General features: G+C 41.2%; 1 protein-coding gene across 6 annotated transcripts in view; it reads right to left on the minus strand.

Moving 5' to 3' along the window:
* Positions 1–266: 266 nt before the first annotated feature.
* Positions 267–24843, minus strand: part of IRS2 (insulin receptor substrate 2) — a 29134-nt gene continuing 4557 nt past the window's right edge. Inside the window, exons 2-3 of one of the 6 annotated variants that reach the window (XM_028148845.2) lie at positions 13376–13599; positions 267–2649 (exon numbers count right to left, since the gene is read on the minus strand). In XM_028148845.2, the coding sequence (XP_028004646.2) occupies positions 13391–13599 (209 nt within the window). In that variant the 3' untranslated portion in view covers positions 267–2649; positions 13376–13390. The other 5 variants (XM_054719962.1, XM_054719960.1, XM_054719963.1 and 2 more) reach the window with 5 other exon arrangements.

Genomic DNA, 24843 nt, shown 5'->3' on the forward strand with positions numbered 1-24843 from the left:
TTAACACATTTACTTTTCAAAAATGTTGTGATTTGGGGATTTTCTGGTTCCCAGAACATATTAACATTGAGAGGCATCAAAGGTTTTTTAGGAGCCAAGTGTTTGTTTACTCCAAAACACCAGGAGTAGAGTGGCTTTATGTTAAATCCAGAATTCACCTTGAAAAAAATATCCTCAAGGCTTTATTCATTTCATAAATAATGTATTTTATTTTATTGCATATGGCTATTGAGAGCATCCATGATCAATACAGACTAAATACAATGCACTATTCTAGTTCCATTTATTCTTGTCTCCAGCAGCATCACATTGACCCTTATATACAGCGTGTACAGTGGAAGACAGAGCAAGATTAGTTAAGTCTTTTGTCATATCACAATAGCAAGAAATATATTTAACATCTTGATATCCAGAAACAATACGTACCCAAAAAAGAAAACACTGTTTAATAACTGTTAAAGTTTATATAGCAAAAAATATTTTAAATTTAAGGTAAGTCAGGCAAAATGTACAAAGACCCCAATATACATTGTGAAGTTTTAGCAAACATAACATTTATACATTTTGGTTCCATTCTGTAAACTAAATTAAAAATGTAAATATTGCATATGCCTTTTTTGAAATGTACAGGATAGAGGAAAATTTAGTATATTACCGACTTTTCATTTGCTAGTTTGAAGTTGCAGTATGAACATGAACCATTGGTATAGTGGCATGACTACTCTAAGTATAGAGAGCTACTTAAATACCGTCATACACTGTATTCAGCAGGGTCCATATTCAGTCCTACGTACCTGGAGGAGTCACATAGCAAATACCACCCGAGTCCTAGTCCCAAGACTAAATCAAAACTTTAGGACATTTTATACATTTTTATAAAGTATGCATATTATACACTGAAGTTGACCTTCAAACTGACGTCGTATGGTCTATGCACTACTGTGATGTGTAATTTTAGAAAAGTAAAACTTTTAGAAAATGTCCAGGGCGATCGCTTTACATTCAACTTTGTCTTGCAATACAATCCTCTGTTCTAAAAGTTCAGCATGGAAGCAGGAAGACTTTTGCATTGCCATTAAATATATTCTTAAGACATTGAATTTTTTGGTCTTCCTCTTTAAAAAGCCTCATTTTTATTAATGCGTTATCCTATAGCGATATATATATCTATATATTTATATATAATTTTTTCTCCAAAAAAAAAAGAAAGAAAGAAACACGTTCACACCTCCAATGAACTAGTGTAACCTCTTCAGGACTATCAGAGGAGATAGGCACTGGGGACGCACCCATGGGAGAAAAAGGTCTAGAGCCCTCCACCATGTGTCAAGGGAGCAGCGAGATGACATGACATTCTGCTGGTCAAGGGCAGCAGTTTTAGGTGACACCTGTGATAATCGACACAACACTGGTATTTTCAGAACACTGAAAACGTTAAGAGTAGTCTTGTCAGGAGTTTTTCAACACGTGACATGTAGTGTGAGATTGTTTTCCTTATTTTTTTCTTTTTCCATTAACAACATAGGGCCCGAAATGCCTCTTTTATCAGCTTCTTTCCTCCACCCCCCTCCCGTTTTTTGTTGTACTGTTGTTCAGGGAAGCCTTGTTGGCCCACGCCATAGCATTATAGTCAAGATAATAAATACATTTTTAAAAACTCTGCTAAACCGGTGACCACCCTTGAATTGCTAGCATGCCTAGGTGAGTTTTTGGTTAAAGAAATGCAAGCTCAAGATTAAGGACAGCAGAGACATTTGAGCTTGTAAATAGGATCAAAGGCTTTTGCAATTTGAAGTACCTACATAAACATCTACATAGAGAAGATTAAACAAGTCTGTTAAAAAGAGATATTCAGCCCCTTCCCCAACACCTCCCCTCCCACCCCCAATACCCAATACAGTTGATGATTTTCAAAAGTAGGCTGCTTCAGTTACATATAATTACTATTTATTCATCCATCTTCAAAGTCCAATCACACATTTCATTCCCATAGAGAAATGTCAGTCCCACACTGGGCTCTGTCTGTGAGTAAACACGCAGGAACCTGGATTGGAGTCCAACAAGCAGCTGTGTACTGGGACCAGTTGAATAAGGCTGATGACCACACTTGCGCCACATTCAGCAGAGATACACGGAGGTCCTGCTGGCCCCCAACCCCGCAAATCCGGCTTCACCTGGAACTGAGGTAGGACTGTGGTAGTTTTGAGTGTATGCCAGTAAATACCAGATTTTACCACTTTAATGGGTATTGGTAGAATCTCCTAGCATGCCGAGGGACAAATTGGCTTTGCCAAAATGAACGTAAGAAGAAATTAAGACACTGGCCACAATTTAAAAGGCCAATGAGAACATCCAATTTTCTTGAGAATTACTTCTTCGGCAAATTGTGTTAAAACAACAAAACAAAACACAACACAAAACAGCACAAGGATGAATGCCCCCTATGGGAACAAGTGAGGGAGGCGGCTGTTCTTGCCTTGTCGGTTTCATGTCTAGGACAGCCACAGATGTTTAAAACAAAGTAATTGCTCAGATCCAAAAGAACAATTGTAAGCAGCTTCAAATGTTTGTAAAATGCGGAGCCTCTTCTCCGTCACATGATTCTCTGATGTGTGATGTTGTGGTAACGAAGCCAGGCAGGTCTTCACTCTGAAAAAGACCAGAAGTCAGTCAGGAGTGATTGTCAGGAGAACAAGACGATCCTTAGAGTGAGAGAAAGACCCTTCTTAATTTGCCTTTCTAATCTGTGAATTTCATCAAATGATGCACTTTGGGAAGCAAATATTTATGCAATTCCCTCTTCCAGAAACAAGCTTGATGGGTACACTCCTATTCGGTTTCCCTGGAGGCAGAACTATGAGGTTTAGAGTGAGTTGTGAGGTCAATTGAAGAAAACTATTCACACGTGCTGTTGTGAGTCATTCCCTTGAATGAGACATAGAGGCGACCCGCCAAGGGCCCTCTAACTGCCCCTCTTGATTCTTTGAGGGGGAAGACCCACTGCCTTCCTGACAGGGCTGCTGAGAAGACGAGAAAACACGGCACATGTTAAAGTACTAATACATTGTAAACTACACCGACCGCCCAAAATGTGTATCATAGTAAGAAAGAGGGAGAAGTAACGAGTCCTGCTCTCAGGAAAACCTTCCAATTGGATCATCTACCCTATTCCTAAAACAACCCAAGATTTCAAAAGCTCCTGCAATGATGCACTTGTTACATAACTCTTCATCTACCCAACTCTCCATGTTCCAGGTTAATTTATTTTCTTGCTGAGCGTGGAGGGGGCATGGCATTGGACCCCAACCAGTCATCGTTGCTACTGCCCTTCCAGACTAAAGACTTTAACCTTTTACCAGTTTCCAACATTCACAGCATATTCTTACGGGAGTTGTTCCTTAAGGGACAGACTCTGACAGTTCATAGCATAGCACCTTTTCAAAAAAGCTTCTAGGCTCTTCAACAAACATGCCAAGTTGCTCATTTCACCGCTCTCCATAACTCCAGCTACTAGATTACTCGTGAGCACTGCTAGTCACATCCTGACCTAAGCAGGTATGTGTTCTTCCTTGCAGTTGTATTTATATAACCTGCATTTCTCATCATTTAGAATTCTGATCCTAGACACCCACCACACTCTCCGGTTTACTTCTTTGTAAATCTCATTCTTCTCTGTTCATCTTGAGTTCAGAGGACCGATCCCAGCAAGAAATTTCCAGTGTGTCCCACAACGGGGAGTGCGTATGTGAAACCTCCCGGGCTCTGCACGCCAGTCAGTCTGTCCCCTGGTACAAACTGAAAGCACTGACTGCATCGTGTGGCCAGAAAAACAAAAGCCTGCACAGACAGGGTGCTGTCAACGTGCGAAGGAAATAGTGGATCTTTTCATGACTGTTTTTTTTTTTAATATATATCTTATTGATTTTTTACAGAGAGGAAGGGAGACGCATAGAGAGTTGGAAACATCGATGAGAGAGAAACATTGATCAGCCGCCTCCTGCACACCCGACTGTTTTTAAAATGTCCCTGCAAGGAGGCTGTGCTAAGTGTGTCTTAATATTTTTAAAAAGCGTTACTTAGGTCCTTCCAAAAAATATAATAGGCAAACTGTTCTACGAACGAAACCTAACGGAAAACAGGACCCAAACTGTCCTTGGAAGGAAAGATGTGACCTCCAGCTATTTCACTCATTATCATTGTGACTTCCGTTCATGCCCCTTAAAAGCAGGCACTTGCTAAAATGTACCTGGATTTGCCTCTCACTCTAAAATGACTGCATTTTGTCACTCAAGCCTTGATTGTGAGATGAATCCCACCACCACCCCAGAGTAGTTAATCCAGACCCTATGGATCCACTTAACCAAAAGATTTCTATTCACAGTTTATTTTTACACTAATGATACAATTATCATGACCTTAATTTCTATGCATTAACATTATGAAAGAAAAGAGTTGATAGTGGCAAGGAAATCATTCATTCATGTTTTTATTCATAAAATAACCTTTCAAAAAAAATTCTAGTTTGGCGCAGGGCCTCTCTAAGGCACATGGGATATGCATGAGTGAGCGAGTCCTATTAGAACGGGAGTCCCACGGCAGCCCTTCTCTTGGGAGGGAGTGAAAGCAGGCCTTTGAAACATGTGCAGCACTCTGGAAATGCTAGACTGTAGAGGATTGCCAGGCTGCGGTTACCAGCAAAGGAGAAAGCTATTCCAAAAGCACAGCAGAAGTGAGGGCTGTCAGCAACCCAGTGATGCAATTTAATGTTGGGACAGTAAGGAACCCAATTTCCCAGGAGGACGAGCTGCCCTGGGCCTCTGCGGAAAGGAAGGGGCAGGGAGAGCCACTGATGACTGAGGGTGCAGGCACACGCGTGCATGTACTGTCACAGGAGGAGGATTCTGTTCATGGCCCCTGAGACAGGAGCAAGCAGGCTCAGGCCAGGGGGACCAGAGGACGGCCACCAGCTCAGAGGCAGCTGCTTGGGCATGAGGTGTGCAGTGCTTCAAAGACATTTTTGAATACAGAGATGTGCACTAGAGCAAAGACAACATGGATGCAACCTGTCTCCTATTAGGATACAGACCAACTGCTTTCCCTGGACGCCTCCTATCACTGCCAAGGAAGAGAACAGAGACGGTGGGTCTCCTCATGGCTCATGGAACCTCAGTCCGTGCCACTCAGCAGCCTGCCACTGAAACATCTGTGGCTTACCACCAACTCCCTGGACATCCTCCCCCACAGGAAGTACCCACAGCAAACATAAATAGAGCTAGCCATCAAAAGCAACCCTTGCTGAGATGCAAAAGAAGGAAAAGGCTGTGGATACCTCCAAATCGGAGTGAGATGACTATTACTTGCTGAGCAAAAGGATTCTGACAAAAGTTATGGAAGGTAAATACTCACAAAGAATGTGCAGAGAAAAAAGGGGTCTGTTTTAGAAACTTAAATACAATTTCTTAATGTTATGGGAAGAAAACCGGAGATAGAAGAGAAGTGCCTCAACTGAGATCTAAAACACCTGTTTCCAATATGGGTGGGATGCAAATCTCTGGTGCACACGCCAGCAAGGGCTCTGACCTAGGACCACAGGAGGGAACCAGCCAAAGGAACAGGTGGTGTGGGAACTACTCAGGAAAGATGCCAGGGCTAAAAGCATTAGCATCAAACCCGGTCTGGAGGCCACCTTGGAATCCCTCCTTCAGTGTCACTCCCTCATCCACAGGAAGAAGGGGAGAGGCAGGAACTGGGACCTAGGAATGTGAGCACACTTTCGGTCTTTTTATTTGCTTAATTTTAAAGTAGTTAAGTTACCCCTCCCCTTGCAAATTAATCTGGTTCTTCCAGACAAGGAAATCAAATGTCTGCTAACACTACTACTGACCTGATATATTCAACTTCCATGGAGGGCTTCCTAATGATGAGATTCAGCAAAATTTTATTTATTTTATTATGTATATTAGTTCTAGTAGAAGCAAAGAGCAAATGACTAATTTTAGGATCACTGCACACTGAATATTCATTAAGATGGGAGACATTCTTTGAACACATTAGGTGCAGCAGCAAAACAAAAGAGAATATAGCAAGAAGCATGTGTTGGTCATGAATGCAATTACAGAACAACCTGCACCGATTCTGCTCCTCGAGGCAACACATCTAAAAATAAACTTATTGATACTCATTGAATCTGTCATATAATTACACACTGTACTATTCTGCAGCTTAGACATTGCTCTGTCCAGAATCCCATCCACAGGAGCATTGATCTAGAGTTACTTGATTTAAAACAGAACTTTCACCAAAAAGATTAAAGTTGTTCCATATGACAGTTCATGCAGGCTAGCTAGTCCCCATATTTTATTTTTCTGCTCTGTCACATATGACAAATGATGTTCATATGAGTACAGTCCCAGGTGCCAGTTAATTCCCTGGAGACTAGTAATAATTCCACCCCATTTCTAAAATATTGAAGAGAAATCAGAATGCAAATGACAAGAGTAAAAGGTGGGGTCCAGTAAAGAGCAAACCTTCAATCTGCTCTATTTTACATGATAGATAGATAGATAGATAGATAGATAGATAGATAGATAGATAGATAGATAGATAACTGAAAAACTTTGCCATTAAAACAAGTGGGAAAGCTCCCTTTCCCCAGATGGCACAAATGTTAAAATATTAACATGCCACGCCACCTGTGTGCTGGCTCCATGATTTCAGTCACATTAGTGGAAGATACAGTGAAACATCAGGTCTAGAATGTAGAGTTCTCTGGAAGGCTCCATATATAGCTCCATGATACTACTCAATGTAGGGGTCTATACACAGCTCCATGGAGGGCTCCATACACAGCTCCATGGAGGGCTCCGTACACAGTTCTATGTAGGGCTCCATACACAGCTCCATGGAGGGCTCCGTACACAGTTCTATGTAGGGCTCCATACACAGCTCCATGGAGGGCTCCATACAGTTCTATGTAGGACTCCATATACAGCTCCATGGAGGACTCCATATACAGCTCCATGTAGAGCTCCATATACAGCTCCATGTAGAGCTCCATATACAGCTCCATGTAGAGCTCCATATACAGCTCCATGTAGGGCTCCACATATAGTCCCATGTAAGGCTCCATGTAGGCCCCATATGGAGCTCAGTGCAGAGTTTCATGTGTAGCCCATGTAGACAGTCCATGGAGGGCTCCACGGCACTGATGAAGGGATCAGGGCCTCACTGGCCTCACGGTAAGCAACACTGGACCAAACAGAGTGCAATCCATTTAGTAGTTAACATTTTCAGGCATATCTGAATTAAGAGTTCTACAGACATGATTTGCATGACAAAATAAAAAAATATACTTAAAATAAACATTTATATTTTGGTAGCAACTATGATTAAGAAATAAACTCTCTGGTGAGCCCACACATGTCCTTCAGGCCCATTCAGACCTTTTGTGTTAAACATAGAATTACGGAGGGAAAAATAAACTTTTCAGTTACATGAGAAATTCCTAGAAAAATATACCTGATAGTTCAGTATCTCCATACTTTACTGAAAGCAAAACACTCTTAGAATATACAAGCAAAAAAAAAAAAAAAAATTTAAGGTTGGGTGTGATAACGAACAAGCCAGAGATTCTAAGAAAAACGGTTCCTGGAACTTTTCTTTTAAATTGGAAAAAAAAAAATCACTTAAAAGGGAAATATGGAAGAACAAGTTTCCCTGGATAAATGGGGGTAGTAAATTACTTTACCAACCCTACTTGTGAAAGAGTTAAAACGTTACATGAGCTCATCACTTCCACTGACAAAACCATTTCATTCTCAATGCTTGTTATTAAAGAAATTTCCTAGCATCAAGTTGTAACTTGATGTTAATGACACAATATGAAATAGGATGAGACAATGAGAAAACCTAGTTTTCATATAAGGCTGGGGTTAATAAAAGGTATCTCTCCTTTTTTAGCTCCTGTTTAATCCTTCCCATAAGACTTTGTCTTAATCCCCAAAGACTAGAGTAGCCAGGCCTCCTGGACTGTTAGCGACACACTTCCAATGTCCTCCGCGTAGTCCAGCTTTCACCCACAGCCACCTGTACTGATTTTATATTAGTGGAGGACTAATAGCTTCAGCCAACTTTATATCACCTAAGTATTCGTTTCTTTTCTGTACCTGTTATTAAAAGGACTGATCTGTGCAACCGATAAGCTACTCTTCTACGGCAAGGTTTTTCCACCACACCTGCAGCAGCCATGTCCAACGTCATAGGAGAAATATTGTTATTTTTCAGCACAAACACCCAAGAGGCAACAATGCCTCTAACTGCCGGTGGACCCTTCTGTTCGATTATAAAATGTTAGACCTTTCTAGGTAAAACCCAGGTGAGGGAGCATCCGTGATTTACCCAAAACCTCACAGCTGGTCAGAAGGGAAGGAGAGTCCTTAACTTCTCCCAGAACTTTCCTCACTACTCCACTTGGGGCCATCCATGTCAATTTCTGCAAATGATGAAAAGGGAGTGGGATTGGAGGCGGAGGCCTGGAATTTTCACTTGGGGACCCAGAGTTTAAACATTTACACAGTACCATTAGCTCTTTACACAACTCTTCCCAGTGACACAAAACACTGCACAGACAATGAATTTCTGCTCTGTGCATCTGTCTCCCCTGCTAGGCGAAGAGTTGGACCATGCCTGTCCCCAGCATCTGGCACAGTATTTGTTTGGTCCTTACAAAGCTTTGTTGAATTAAATTGAAACAAAAACCCATGTGGTTTATGCCATTTCTCATAGGCAGAAGGGCTAAACATTTTTTTTTTTTCTAAAGGAGAACAAAACTTTAGAACTGTCTGAGGCCCAAGAGAAAAGACCTTTAAAGAATGAGAGTGGCATTCTATGACAGAGGTCAGCAAAGTGTGGCCAAATCTGGCTTGTTGCCTGTTTCTGCAAATAAAGTTTTATTGGAACACAGCCACACTCATTCATCTGCATTATAACTGCTTTCACACTTTAATAGCAGAGTTGAGTATTTGTTACAGAGACTGTATGCCCGACGACATAAGGAAGACAATGAGGAGAAAGAAGGACTAATTTGTCAAAATAACACTGTATATTTCCATCTGTATATTACACCTGGGAACTAACTGATACCCCCTTTGAAAATTATCTGCAAGCTTACATACTTTAGAAATGCAATACTATCTACTAAAAACCATGCTATCCGATTACAGACCCTACTGAAAATAAGGAAGCAAGTTATGAAATCATTTATGAAGCTGGCACCCTTTTGGAATTAATTTTCCTTACTTATGGTTCTTCTATGTGGTTTCTCATGCATAACACAAAAGTACTGAATAACTCTGATTATTACTAAATATATCCCACACTACCACTTTCTCAACTTTAACAGAGGTAAAGTTATACACATCAGATCTGCGATGCTAAAGGACCAAACCTTTTCTCTTCCTTAGATCACTGGAAAATGTGAATATAAGCATTACATTTCTGCCCTACAAAACAATAAGAATATTTGGAATATATGATAACTTGCCTAAAAATGCAAATAGCCGATGTACGGTGTAATTCGTTCCTCATTATAGTTATGATTTTATACTGATGTAAAAATATGTATTTTATTTACACTATAAAAATGTTTACATTGCTTATATCTGAAGTTCTCAAACCTAAATGCTTTTCCTATGAAATTAGGTAATATACTAGTAGAATAACAATTTATTCAAACTATATCCATCCCCAGTAGCTTGTTGTTATATATCATTACAAAAGAACCTTTCTTTCAAATGTTTAAATATTTAAGAGTTGCTACTATATTTTTTGCCTTTTTTAGTTTCATGATTAAATTCCTTTTTTTCTTTTTACCAATGAAATTGAAATAAGCATTTTCTGAAGCCTGAAATTATGCCCAATGCAACTCAAATACCTTCTATAGTATCACTAAATGTGACATACTTATGAGACACCTAAATAAGTATACCCTTGGGATTCTAAAATGTAATGTTTTTCATATTTAACAAAAATGCAGTAATTTGAAAATGTATTAAAAATAGGTATACTGAAGTGCTTGTCTTTCATTATAGGGGGAAAAAAAGATTAAAGAAAAAAGGGAAAACTATGTAATCCACTGCCTCCCGTTTTCCCCACCCCACTAGGCCAGTGAGAGAGCCAATCCTCCCTCTAGAAGCTGAGCTCCCACTGGGCACCAACGTAGTAGCCTCAGCAGCGGCCTCAGCAGCGTCTGCGTCTAAACTGTAGGTAAATTCCTCACAGACTATGGTGTGTAACACCTGCATAACACAGGATGTCAGCTTTGCCTCTTGGGGAGGAAAACTGTATCTAATGTAACAGCCCTTGTGTAAATGGGCACTCTTTCTGATCTACCAGTAAGGTCAAGGCTGAAGGTCAAACCCTACTCAGGAATTGAAGTGCATAGTCTCTTTACCCGGCACAGGTCAGAGTACTCATTCCACCACCAGTCACCACAAAAGCATTCCTGGGAGCTTAGGAATGACTCAGGGCAAGCTGTTCCCACACCTTAAAACCCCATGCCAGTCCCATGGCTCCAGCAGACGTGGGTGTGGAAAGCCACTGGCCCCACCAGACTTCGGGTCCTGGGGCCCAGGACCCACCACACCAGCCTGTTAATAGGGACATTATCCTCCTGCCCTGAATTTTTCACTGGGTCATTGTGAAGCTACCAAAGGAAATTTTATGTATACAATTTATAAACAACACAGATACATATATATTTTTTTCATATGCGGCGAAGCACATGCTACTGGCATGACTTGCATCTTGTGGTTGATCCTTTTGCTTTCTTCATGCACCTTTAAATGATGTACACATGTAACCACATGTTTTGTTTTGAACTACAAAGACTTCTTAAACCCGGGCAGCCCTTTGCTGCCAAGGAAAGCCTGCTCCTCCCACCCTGCTCTTTGGGCTAATTTGTGGAGCCACAGCCGTGGTATCTGAGTACATTGGCCATCACAGCTTTTTCTTCATTCAAAATTATATCCATGAATGACATCACGAACAACTGCAAACTCAGCAGCACACAAACAACTGATGAATACACAAAAACAATGGCAAATAGCTCCCGGAATAAAATGAATAAACTTGTTTTAATGGGAGAGAAGCAGAACAGAAGTAGAATTGTTTTTCTGGGGGTAACTCTAGGCCATGTAAAGCTAACAGTTCTCAGACACAGCACAGGGCGCCTTGCCTAGCTGCTTTCTTCACGCCCCATGGACGGGACAAAACGCCCAAATAGGGGCTCCATGTGTCCCTCGGCAGGCAGCTGCACCAAAGGATAATGCACAAATTCCTCTTCCTGTCGCCTGTGCCCAGCCAGCACGATGGGTTATCAACTAGCTGGGCTCTGATTAGTGGGGGCCACAGGGCATTGCCTTTCTGTTTTCTCTGGCTTCTATACAAAGATGCACCAAAATAGAGATGGACATTTAAATTCCTCTGGTGCAGATAAGAGATGGAGCTGACCCAAGTCCACCGATTCAGTGTGCATGCTCCTCACAGACAGGCTAAGAGGGGGGAGAGGGGTTCTCCCACCAGGAGCGCACTAGCGCTTCTCAAGCTTTACACCCTCCGCTCCAAACTCATTCCACAGTGCTTTCTTAAGGTGGAAATTCTATTAAATACCTGGACCGATTTCAGTTTCCAAGTCAGCTGAAGAATTAAGTCAGTTTGTTGGATAGCCTGAATTTAGCACCCCTCACAGGAAAGCAGAATATTCGGGAGACCCTTGGGTCAGGGAGAGCTGGAAGTGAGACTGCACACGGCACTGACGTAGCTCCAAGCGATCTATCTGTCCAAGATGTGCCCCAGGATGTTTTTTAAGTAAATTTTTATTGATTTCAGAGAGGAAGGGAGAGGGAGAGGGAGAGAGAGATAGAAACATCAATGATGAGAGAAAAATCATTGATCCGCTGCCTCCTGCACACCCCACACTGGGGATCGAGCCCGCGACCCGGGCATGTGCCCTGACCGGGAATCAAACAGTGACCTCCTGGTTCATAGGTCGATGCTCAATCACTGAGCCACGCCGGCCGGGCCCCAGGGTTTTTATTTTTTACAGACAAAGGCACCGTGTTGCCTAGAAGACACAGAACCAGGCAGCAGCAGGCCTCCCGGAACAGTGCCTCCCAATGGGTCGGGAAAGGCTCTCCAGCATGGCCATGGCATGCCTGCGGGAGGAACTCTCCACCCTGGGGTTTTTCCTTAAAAAAAAAAATAAGAATATTAACAAGACCTGCCCTTCCAAGGAGGTTCTGAGGACTAAATACCATTTGAAAATGTTTTATAAATTATAAGGTGCTTTACAAGTATGTTTGTGTAATCAAGTATGCAATTCTAGGACTAAACGCTGGCACTTTGATTTCGTTGTTTATCTTGTGCAAATTTCTGGCTGCCGTCCCCACTTCAATTACATCTCGGTATCCTCAATGCACAAGAAAACTTTTAGGGTTCTTCACATCTCATGTACTATTTTTGAGAAAGAAATTGAAGACGAGACGTAGCCTCACTAAGGAAGAAGACACTATGACAAAAGGAGATGACTTCAGTAGAAAAGTTTTAAAATAGTCTCCATATTGCTCCAAAGAGGCTATAGCTCCCTTTTATGCTTAAATCTGAACGAACATCCTTACGATCGATGGCTGACCAGACTCTCCATGGCCCCTTGTTACCTCCTTCACGTCACTGACTCTCACCCAGCTCCCTCTGTGTCAGCCACACAGGTTTACTTTTATCCTGGAACATACTTGCCATCTTCGGCCCCAGGGCCTTTGCATGGCTACTCATTCCCTTTGCCTATATGGATTCTCCCTCTAAAGACATGCAAGACTTGCTTCTTCACCGCCTTGAGGTTGTCACCTTCTCCTTCTCTCGCTTTCCCACTTTATCTTCTAGACCATTTATCACCACCTGTAATACCTCATATTCTGAACACATTTTAAAATTAAGTTTATTTCCTAGGTTTCAAAGGTAGACTTTGAAGACTCAGTACCTTCTGCTTTTTATTTATTTGTTTTTTTTTAGCTTAGAAACCAAACCTCTTTCTTGTAGCCTGTACTTTAATATATTTCAAAGGAGTGAAATATTCAAAAAAGTATTTAGCATGGAACAACTGGCCTCTTTGTAATGAAAAAAATATGAAAGTGTAACCGTTTGGTTAAATTTGAAAGGTGAAGGGAGATCTAACCCTTTCTGTCCCTCCTGCCCCAAAGCCCAGCCTTCTACCCTCCTCCCAAGTAGCCCTTAAGTGAAGTTCCTGTCGTTTTTGTTTGTTTCTTTTCTCTGGAAAGAACAGATAAAAGGTGGTAAAAGGTAAGAATGACAGGAAACTCACCTGGAGCTGACTCCATCAGCCTGATGTGTTGGTAACACAGAGCTGCCCAACCAAATGGGACTGCCCTACTCCGACTACAGTGGCCACTGTGGCGGAGGGCAGGGGGTCCAGCAGCGGCAGGCTTTCAGAGCAGGAGGCACTATGAGTGGAGGGGGCTGCTGCTGGCCAGGAGGCCTCCTCTGCACAGGAGGAGAAGGGGGCTTTCCTGGATAGATCATGGATGTCTGCAAAAACGACGGGATACACACTTTTACAAAAGGGGTCAGAGCCACCTGCACCTGGTTCTAGGTGCTTCTTAAGAAAACGCAATCCTATTTGGAAGTTATTAGGGTGATTAAAAATCAAGCAATTTTGAAACATAAAATATAAAAAGAACCAAGACCGTATTAAATGTGTGTGGATTATTTCTGAGAAAAACAGTAACTAAAAACGTTTACTTTCTGTGGAAAGGCCCAGTTGTGTGCAAGCAGCAGTATGAACCCCATTTTCTTTTTTTTCTTTTCTTTTTTAAAATATATTTTTATTGATTTCAGAGAGTCAGGGAGAGGGGAGCGATAGAAACATCAATGATGAAAGAGAATCATTCATCGGCTGCCCCCTGCACGCCTCCCACTGGAGACTGAGCCCGCAGCCCGGGCATGTGCCCTTGACTGTAATCGAACCTGGGACCCTTCAGTCTGCAGGCCGACGCTGTATCCACACAGCCAAGCCAGCTAGGGCATGAACCCCATTTTCAATGTGAGCTCTCTCGCGGGTGCAGCTGTGAATGTCTAGGGAATTTGCAGGAAGAATTCCTATCACATATTAAAGAGGGAGTGTCTTTTTAAAGCAATACTTAAAGGCGAGCCAGAGAAGAATCAGCAGGCACGGGAAAGGGAGACCAATAAACCAGCCCTGGGAAGTTTCTGGAATACCATCACTGCCAACAAAGACTGGGCACAAGGAGAAACACTGGAATCGTGAGGAGGCAAGGCTGCCAACAGCTTAGAGCAGGCTGACACCTAGGAGCTAGGACTCCAGCAAAATCAAACCTATAGTTTCTCAGAGAAGAAAACCGATCCAGAAATGCAGCCTCCTCGAATGCACCCCAAGTCTGTGTAGGGAAGGGGCTCAACGTCTGAATGGTTCCTTCAGAACTTTCCAGCAAGGGCACCCACAGCCCCAGCAGGGACGTCCCATTCTTTGTCTTTGGCCAAGAATGCCTGGAGAGTGGGCACCTAACGAAGGGTTCAGAGTGGCTGCCCAGAAGGCAGCTTGAGTGGGGTGCTGTCCAAGTGGACTATAAAGGCGCCGAGGGGACAGAGGCTTGTTTCAGACTTGCCTGTATCTCCCAGAACATCTACTCCCGTGTTGGTACACAATGAATTCTCAGTAAACCGACTGGCTTCAACATCAACCATCTCCCAGCTTTAGGAAATGGCTGCACACCCCCTGACTTCGGAACGTTCCAACTGAACTGCAGGGACCCCGGAGCTGTGAAGATGAATGCTTATCGCCTGGAGTTATTCTAGGAACTTAATTAAATGCTCCATGCCGGGGAAACGTGGATATTTTACTGCTGCGGTTATTTCACTTGGAACTAAGACTACTAATAAACCAGCACTACTGATAAGCTAAACTGCAAATAATGATAAGAAGTAAAACAGAATTAAGGTGAGTCAGTTCTGAGGCATCTTTAACATTTTGATAGGACCCTAAAGACAAAAAGGTCATTAATGAAGGTACAGAAATGTTAGAACTTTAAAAGAAAATGCAAAACATTGCAAAACTTTGCCAAAATAAGTAAAATTTTAAAGAATTTCTAAAGTCATTCATGTGTATAAGTTTGTCAGGCTTTCCTGTTTAATATATCCACACCATTCATTATTAAAGTTTTAAATTTGTTTACTCAACCAGTTCAAGTCAGTTTCCTAAAACTGACCATACAATAAATTTACACTCCTGGATTTACAGGATCCTAAAGAAGGAAAATATTAGATCTTGCAGTTGTGCAGCTAACATATTTTACTAAAGCACAGCTGAATATTTTCAATTGAACTGTGTGTTTTTAAGAAGTCTACTTGGTGAAGTATAGAGGTTTCATCTTACTTCTTTGTAGAGGTTTCACAAATGTATTTGATATATATAAAACTGGAAGAGCATAGATATAGCTTATGGATTTGTTTTGTTCCATTTGCATATGAAAAGTGTTATTTTTATGTCACTTTTCTGTTGGAAAACAATTAAAATAAAACCCCTATGTTCATATAAGAATAAAACAGAAGCACAACATGGCCAAAGATCACTTTAGTAATCTTTTTTTTAAATGCATCCAGGGTGTGGTATAAGAAACTGGCCACTATTATCTTCCTTTCTAGGAATTTCTGTTGTCTTGTAAGTTCAGAACCCAGTGATGTCCACAGTGTACCAGAATGCTAGTACCTCCATTTCTGATCTGCAAACAAAACCACACTGCTCATCACATTCTAATCCATGCCTTACTGTCCAGAGTTCCTCAAGCATTATTTGCTTCATTTTTAAATTTGGTAAGAACATCCTGTCCTATTTGCAAACTTTTCCCCCTACTTCACAATTTACCCCCAATCCATCCCTCCACCGAGGGGCTCTGGAAGCCAGGAACAAGGCAAGGGATGCAGGAGGCCCTGCTGGGTGTGAAATGGGCCTGACGGGGCCAGTGGCTGGTGGTGAATCTCACATGATGGGCTTGGGCGTGGCCTCTACAACAGACCCCGGAATTCACAGGCATCAGATGGCCGCTTACTTCAGTCCCTATTTTCAGTGACTTTCCACGACCAGCAATGGACCCCGAAGTCAGCGCTCAATTCCCAGGCCCCCGGCGGAAGGCGAGATTTCACAGAAGGGTTCCGAACCTCTCTCGCAGAGGAAGCCTGCTGGGCTTAAATGTGAGGATTCCCTAGAGACCACATCAGGATCTCTATCCTGTCAGCTGTTCGGCCTGACTTGCTAAGTGACCAACAGATAACCTACCGCAAGGATACTCTGAACTTTGCTTTCTTCATAACCTGAAAAGTAGCTTCATCGCTCCATTAATCCCCAATGGAAGGAGAAAGCCTTCCCCTGTTTTGTTGATCCTGTGTGACAGACAGTCTCCAATCCCATGCCTCTTGTCAACAGAGATGCTGGGTAGAGGGAGCACTTGTGCACACTGCTTGTAACGGCAGGCACAGGGCCCTGAGGCTGCCATCTGCTAGGAAGGAAGTACTCTCTCCTAGGATGCTGCAGAGACTGACAGCGAATGTAAACAAAACCCTGAGTCACCGCAGGAGCACGAGGCCATGGATGCCCGATTACATTTCTGAAAAACATGGGTAGCTTATGACTTTTTATGTTTGCTTAGGTCTTCTTTATCCTTTTGCATGTGGCGTTATAGTCACATTAGCAGAAAGGTAGCACCTTTGGGAAAAACATTTCTCTTCATATAAAAACTCAATTAAATGTTTTCATTAGGGAAAAAAAAGGGGGGGGGGCGGACCTGAAAAAAAGGACACTGGTAAAAGAATTCACTCCGCAGAATACCTTGCAACAACTGATGACTGACTTATGGGTTCTTAGGTAAATTCTAAATTGGTTAGTTTTTAAATAAACTCATCATTAAATAGGTTAATGACTCATTTCTTAGGAACCTGTTAATGGACTTATTCATAATGAGGAATACATGGTATACTACTTATAGAGTAAATGCATCTTAAAGACACCTCAAGCAGCAACCGACACACCAAATGACCCCTTAGGCCAGTGGTCGGCAAACCGCGGCTTGCGAGCCACATGAGGCTCTTTGGCCCCTTGAGTGTTCTAACGTCACTTCTTCAAAATAGACTCGCCCAGGCCGAAAACCGACCTCTGCGCATGGGCCATGAAGTTTCAATCGCACTGTATGTGTGCGCCTGCACGTGGTATTTTGTGGAAGAGCCACACTCAAGGGGCCAAAGAGCCACATGTGGCTTGCGAGCCGTGGTTTGCTGACCACTGCCTTAGGTAATCAGTGGCCCAGGGTGAGCCAATCTACAAAGAGAAAGAACTTACATTTTCCCAAATAGAGGCCTGAATTATCCCCAAAATTTTATTTCTTCTCCTTTTTATTTCACAAGCACATGAGAGTGTTTAGCAAAACTTCACTCTTCTGCCTCATCCAGTAACACTGCTCACATAGTCATGAGCAGCCCTAGTTCCCTGATTAAAACATACTCCTGACTTAGGAACACCTCTGCATTCTCTGTTTCTGCCCACTAGCATACCTTGTCTATGCATGAAAGAATTTACTGAAATGTTCCAAAGTAAAAAGATGGATACCACTTCCCCAAATACTAAACTGTTCTAGAGGGAACAGGCCATATCCTGGGAGAAAGTTATTCATCAGTACACAAAGACCTACAGAGACAGAGAATTCCCTATTCTTTCTTGATAATATTTACAAACATCTTTACCAACTAATTAAATCAGTGACCTTGGAAAAGACTCCCGACCTCCCTTGGGCTCTGTTTTCACAACCTTAAAAATAAGTTACATTATACCAATGGTTCCCTACCCTTTTCCCTCAAAACGTCCTTGTATTTTTTTCTGGTTGTCACTACACTGTGTGGAAAGAGTTTTAATGTATTTGGTGGTGGTGGTGATGGGGAGGTATCTTATCAAGTATAATATATAGTTTGCTTTTCTGAAACAAAAACAGGAGAAGGAATGTAAGTTTTCCACTATGCAGACCACTAGAAGTCCTGGAAGCGAGACAAAAAACAACAACAACAACAAAAAAAAACAACAACCCTGAACAGATGACCAACCAACCACTTGATTGAACCCTAAAATCCCCTGACAATATGAGAGCCCTGAAAGTAATATCAAATCCTAAGCTCTTCAGAGGGGACTTTCCTTCAATGTCCGGTCTTTCTGCTTAACTGTCCCCATTTTACTCCAAACGAATAATGCACAAAGAGAAATTATCACCCTAGTGAAATAAAAAACAAAATGTTATAGGAAAATGCTGGTGAAACAGCATCTTTGTATAAAGCCCAACACTATTCCCTTTGGCTTGAGAATCTTGAGTAAATCACTAGCCCTCTTAAAGCTGCAAGTTCCTTATTTTAAAAATTGGGGATCCAAGTGGCCCTATCTATGTCATAAGGTTTTTGGAGTGTTATGTGATACTATATATATGAAAATGTCTTAACACTATGAAGTAAAGAAAAACACCTTTTGAATTTTAAGCAAATATTCTGATCCAAAGAGGAGAGGGGCTTGCGCTTATCTTTCAATATTGATCAGAATTTAAAAAAATGTTGATCAGAATAATGGTTACATTTTTATTATCTCCAATTTCAATAGCATCCTTTCAAAATCATTCATTGCCCACCAAGTTTTGGTGGTATTGTTAGTTATACTTAGAATTTGGAGGCAAAAGATAAACTGATTTAAGTAACTACTTTTAAATTTGCATAGAAAAAGTACTATGTCACATTCACAAATACAGGCCAAGTTTGAAGATGCATTTGCTTGCTCAAGTTTTATAAAGTTTCTGGACATGTAGAAGCGACTTTCTGCAAATTTAATATTTTTTTCTAGCTCAAAAGAAATCAGAATCCCTAAACTGACTATGTTATCGGGAGCCTAAAAGTTTTAACCAAATTCTATTTCAGCAAAATTCAATGAATTCAGTTCCAATACAATGCAGAGAAGTATATTGTATTATTTGTGCCCACAAAACAATATGCAACATAAACTCTAACTCTCTCTACTCAAAATTTCTTCTGTGCCTTTTATTTTAGTGCAGTTAATACACACTGAGTGGCCAGATTATGATGATCTCTGAATGCATAATAATCTCACCACTCAGTGTATATCCTATATAATAAAAGGCTAATATCAAATTGTCCCCTCGACCAGGAGTTCGACCAGCAGGCAGGCCAGCCAACCGCCCATGTCCCTTGCCCCTGGCCAGGCTGGTCGTACTCCACCATGCACGAATTCATGCACCAAGCCTCTAATATATATATATATACACTGAGTGGCCAGATTATTATGCATTCAGAGATCATAATAATCTGGCCACTCAGTGTAAGTCTCTGTAGCTATCTAGAAAGAAATCGAATAATCAGTAGCAATTATCAATCTCAGCATTTCCTTCGCCTTGAGTGATAACTTCACCAGTTCACAAAAAACCTACCACTGAACTGTCTATAATAATCTCCCATGAATGATTCAAAATAATGATTCACTGCAATCCCTAAGAATACCTTCAAATCAACAAAGTCAACACAGAAAGAATGTTCCCATTTAAATTTGCATAGCTGTTTTCACAAAACCTGCCACTGACAAATAGCATGAACTGATTATTACAGAGGTTCGGTTTTTCACATGTTTACTAAAACAACAACATGAAAATGCCTTGCCTGACTTGTATAGAGATACACATTCTGCCTGTCTGTAGTCCAGTCTGCAGAGAAGTCCCCAGTATAGTGGCCTCAGTGAAGGTCTGGCTTTGGGGCAGGGCATAGCTTTGCTTCCCTCGGAGTGTTTCCCCCACTCTACTTGGCAGTGCAGATAAAAGAGTAAAGTTACATTTTCCCTTAAGTTTCTAAGGTGAAATGGGAACACTTGATTCTGTGCTACCCCCCCCCCCAAAAAAAAAAAAAAAAAACACAACAAAGAAACCTCTCCACTTGCCAAATCTGATACCAAAAGTTAACTAGCTCTTGTAACTATGCTTCTACAGAAAATGCATTAGTGGGAATTTTAACAGAAAACCCATTATACCTGAGCTGTTACTAAAACTTCTGCAAGTTCTCCTCTTCAGAAAGACATTTCATTTAAATACTAATAGTTCTAAAGGACATAACACATTAACTATCTAATAAAATTCCTTTTGTGGGGGGAGTGGGTCTGTGGAACTACAGAAGAACCAAACACCAGAAGTTTTTCCTAATGTTTGACAACCAAACAAATCAAAACAGTGCAGGGGTGACCATTCTAATTAAATCAACCCCAAAGAGTGAAACTCCAGGGCTGAACAATGGATGAGTCAACTACTGAAAGTTTAAGAGTTGCGTCTGCCTTTCACTGCAGCCAGCATGAAGAACCAAAACTGTCCATTTAAATACATCTATATTGTAATCATACATTTCCATCTTGACACCATTTGACGATATCTCTTAATATGTAAACAAATAAAAAAAAAGATAATCAAAAGTATGGTCTTAGTATAGTTTCAGGATTAGGGCGCTATTTTCCTTAATAGTTATTTTATTATGTAATTTAAGACACGCTTTCCTTACAATTGATAATTATCTATGAAAAAAAAAAAGTTAAAAAAAGGGAAAAAAACAATGGTTTCTGGAGACTGAGGTGGAACTAGCAATCAAACAGAAAAGGCAAACATGTCTTAAACAGGTATTGATTGGCTCCACTGTCAGACAACTAAGAGTTTTTTGTCTTTTTTTAAGAGAACGCCTATTTACAAAAGCATCTTTCCTGTATATTCTCACAGTTTCAAGGTAACAAGTATCAATAGTGTCATTAGATGTTTTAGCACATTTCTTTAGAAGAGCTTAACCATTGTTAATATTTACTATCTCCTGGACCTCCCGGTGGCCCTGTGACACTGAAGGGAGAGGCTTATAATTATCCCATTTTACAGACAGAGAAAGTAAGAAAGAGGGATTAAATGGTTTCCCTCTGGTCACACAAAGACTCATTAAGATCAGCAACTGGAAACCTGGTTTCCTGATTTCTGGTTTAGTGTTCCACATACTATGTATGCTTCCTTCTACGAAGTACTATTTTTGTAAAGGTTTCTCTTTCAATAAAGGAAATAGAACAAGTCATGTGACTTTCATTCACCAAAGCCTCTGTGTTTTCATTGGATCTTAGTGAGACAACTAAGAATAGGGTAGGAGCAGTGCACATTATTATCCTATTATGACAAAGCTATCCAGCTAAAGCCGAAAAACATGCCCAACAGAAAAAATAAGGGGTATTGTTCGTCAAGCAATCTCACTGGCGTTCTGAAAGTGTGCAAGTTCTTTGCTGGAAGACTTCAACAGGCAACACTTTTAAACATACGTCGTGACTGTATTGTTCCTGTGGAAACATTTCTCTTGTTCCATGATACTTTTACCATAGGCTATGCATAAACAGACCCTTTTACTCAAACAAAATTTAAATACAGATGCTTCCAGTGGCAATGCTTACCTAATCTGCCTTGTACACATGGAAAAAACAATCTTAGAATAAAAATCCCACTAAAAACGAACACTAAAATACAATCTATAATCAACACAAAAATATGTAAGAGTTAATTTTTAAAAGTAGTTTTAAAGCATAGCAAATTCAGTAACATACTTCCAACTTCCCCAACAACAACAGGCTAACAGATTGGCTGGATTTTTCTACACACACACACACACACACGTAAAATACACGGTAAATAACCTCCCCCACTTACAAATGAGATGCAAACTTTAGTTAAACTTTTATTTTCTCTGGACTAATATGTCTACATTATGTACATATATCTCAAGTGTACTAACTTTTAATTGGCTTGAGCATTTAAACCTCACCCCCATTCCCAATTATATTGTAAACAACTATCAAAGACTGCTGGAACCTTAGTCTTGGTCACCACTTATGCAAATACCAAACGCTACCCAGTGACCCCAAATTATTCTGCTTCAGTATAACCAATGCAGTTTTTCCATGCAGAACCCGAGAAGCTCGATGTGGAAACAAAACATATGCCACTTCTGAGAGCCAGAGCAGTGCATGCAATGACCCAGGAAGCTCTTTTTCTATTTCATCTTCAAAGAAATGCTTTGCAAGTCTTCCTTCTAGAAATTATTCTCTCAAAGGATGAAATTATTAATCTCCTATGAGCTTTTTTATTTATGAGCACCCCAAACAAATGTCTACGGGCATACATGAGTTAAATACAAGTGGATGCTCATTCTGAGTTTCTAAATGTTCTCCTGGCTTCACAGACCACAGCTTGCACATTAATTAAGATGACACCCTCCTCTTTCCTATTCTGCTGTTCTCTGTGTTCAAAAGAGTTTACTAGAAACCCATTTAGCATGTGATCCTTTTTTTTTAATGTGGTTGAGGCACAATTGATTAATTGCAAATTATCAATTTTGTTTAAAAAGAACCCTTTTCCTTCTTAAAAGCGTGTTTACCACACAGACTTTGGAAAAACAGCAACCAAAACGATCTCTCATCTTTGTTCAGCCACCATGAAACATACAAACTGCTGTTCTGATTTCAGAATCCTGAATCCTATAGGTTGAAAGGAATTTTATACTGGTGGGAAATCTTAAACAAAACAGGCTAAATAGGGTCTCTAGCTAAACTTATCTCTTGCAGTTTAAAATTTTCCCTAGTCTGAAAAGGGCATTATATCATACATGAATCATGTTTCTGAATGTATCTACTTTATCAAAAAGGCCTCGACTCCTTTCAGGCCTGCAGTCGCAGGCACACTCCAGCTCACTCCTCCTGTTACTATAAGAACCCACTCCTGGGGCCCTCCTGAATCCAGTCCAGGTTTTTACCGCCTACTCCACCAGAAACAGTAAAAGGTGTTATGTTCTCAGACTGTTTTTCTGATTAGAATCAGATTTCAGCAAAATGTACTTTCATGTTCACTGTGGCATATACCCATTTGGGCATACCAAATAAATTTGTGTGTGTGTGTAAATCCCCTCCCGCCCCCAACACTTGATTCTAGTTATACGGTGTGTTTATATGGTCTGTGTCTTGAAAGGTAGCTAATCCTTAACTCCATGACACACTAGCAATTTTTCAGAGGTACCTGTAGTGCCTATCATAACTCCAAGGAAAATGACCTTCAGCTGCGAGTCACCATTTAAGGGAAACATTCTGACAACTTGCAATTGATTTAATTAGATACTGAAGCACCCCATTCCTTATAATTCTGTGACTCTTTTCATCTTTTACTCTATGGTTTTAATAAAAACGTAAATAGCTTTCCCTCTGTTATATTACAATAACAGGGCATTTACCCTCCAGCTATAATTTTAAATCCCATGGATATTATCAAACACATGCTGCATTTAGACAGCATTAAACTGATGTTTACTTTAAGGAAAAAAAAAAACAAACAAAAAAAACAGCATATGGATGCCCAAGCCACCTTGATCATCACCTTGTTGTAACCCCTGCAGACTGCTGACCTTAGGCCAGCATCTAGGACAGCATCCACTACTATGTGTTCTGTGGTTCCCACAGTGCCTCTATCTTACCAGCAACCCTGCAGAGAATCAGCTACACAATTAAAAAAGAAACCCTTGAACAACCCTCACCCCTTTATTTCTCTCTCCCCCCCACATCATTCAAAGTTTGAGACAGTGAGAATGCACCGCCAGCTGCAAAGCAAGCGGTCTCTCTCTCCTCATGGATATTTGATGAGAATGTGAAGAACAATACGGGGTTACCATCCTATCCAATTGTTCTTGAAAAGCCCCATGATGTTGTCTTCTCTCGTTTTCTCTAAAGCACTGATTCTAAATCCTGGCTGCATATTATCACCTGGGCAACTGAAAAATGCTCAGGCCTCCACTCTGCCCATGGGATGTTTTACTTGAGTGTCTGGCGTGAGGCCCCATAGGCCAATTTCTCAAACCTCCTCAGGTGGGTCTAACCTGGGACAGGGCTCTCAAAAGGATGGTCCCCTAGCCACCAGCAGCAGCACAACCTGGAGACTTTCTTAGAAATGCGAATTCTGGGCCACACCCCAGACCTACTGCATCAGAATCCCTGGGGCTTTACACATGCCCAGCCATCCTGGTTTCAGCAGACTCTCCAGGTGACTCCCAGGTATGCTCAAGTTTGAGAACCACGGCTTTTAAGCTGTGTTTAAGCAGCATTACTATTTCAGCCCCTTAGGAGAAAAGGAATGTCTCCAATGGAAAAGCCCCTATAGTTTATGTGTAAACTGTAAATGGTTAACTGTTCCCTTTAGCGGCCACAAAAATGGATGCTCATTTCCTAAGTGACTTTCGAGCCTGTTTTTATAAACTTTGAGGCTCAGCAAGAATCAGCTGGGGCCCTGCTCCAGGAAAACAAAGAGAAAAATGAAAGGTACAAGCCTGGGAGAAGTCAGAACTTCAGGGCCCTTCCTAGCAGAACTTGCCCACTCTCAGATCAAGAAGATGGGTTTAAGGTGGGGACCTGGAGAGCATGTCCAGTGTTAATAGGTGGGAAAGAAGAAACGTGTAGGGCAAAAAAGCACACCAAAAAACACCCACAAATACAAATAGTAGTTTCCTGAGTAGGAAGCTTCACATTCAACTCAAAGATGATTTGACTGTTCTTGGCAAGGTCTTTGGGGAAAGAGGAGGACACAGGAGCCTAAAGTAAAACAAAACAAGAAGCCAGGGCCAATATTTTGGCATTTAGGTCAAGGTACCAAAAAAGGGAAGAGGAGTGAACCCACCAACGCT

The sequence above is a fragment of the Eptesicus fuscus genome, chromosome 8 (assembly GCF_027574615.1).
Source record: "Eptesicus fuscus isolate TK198812 chromosome 8, DD_ASM_mEF_20220401, whole genome shotgun sequence".
NCBI classification, from domain to species: Eukaryota; Metazoa; Chordata; class Mammalia; order Chiroptera; family Vespertilionidae; genus Eptesicus; species Eptesicus fuscus.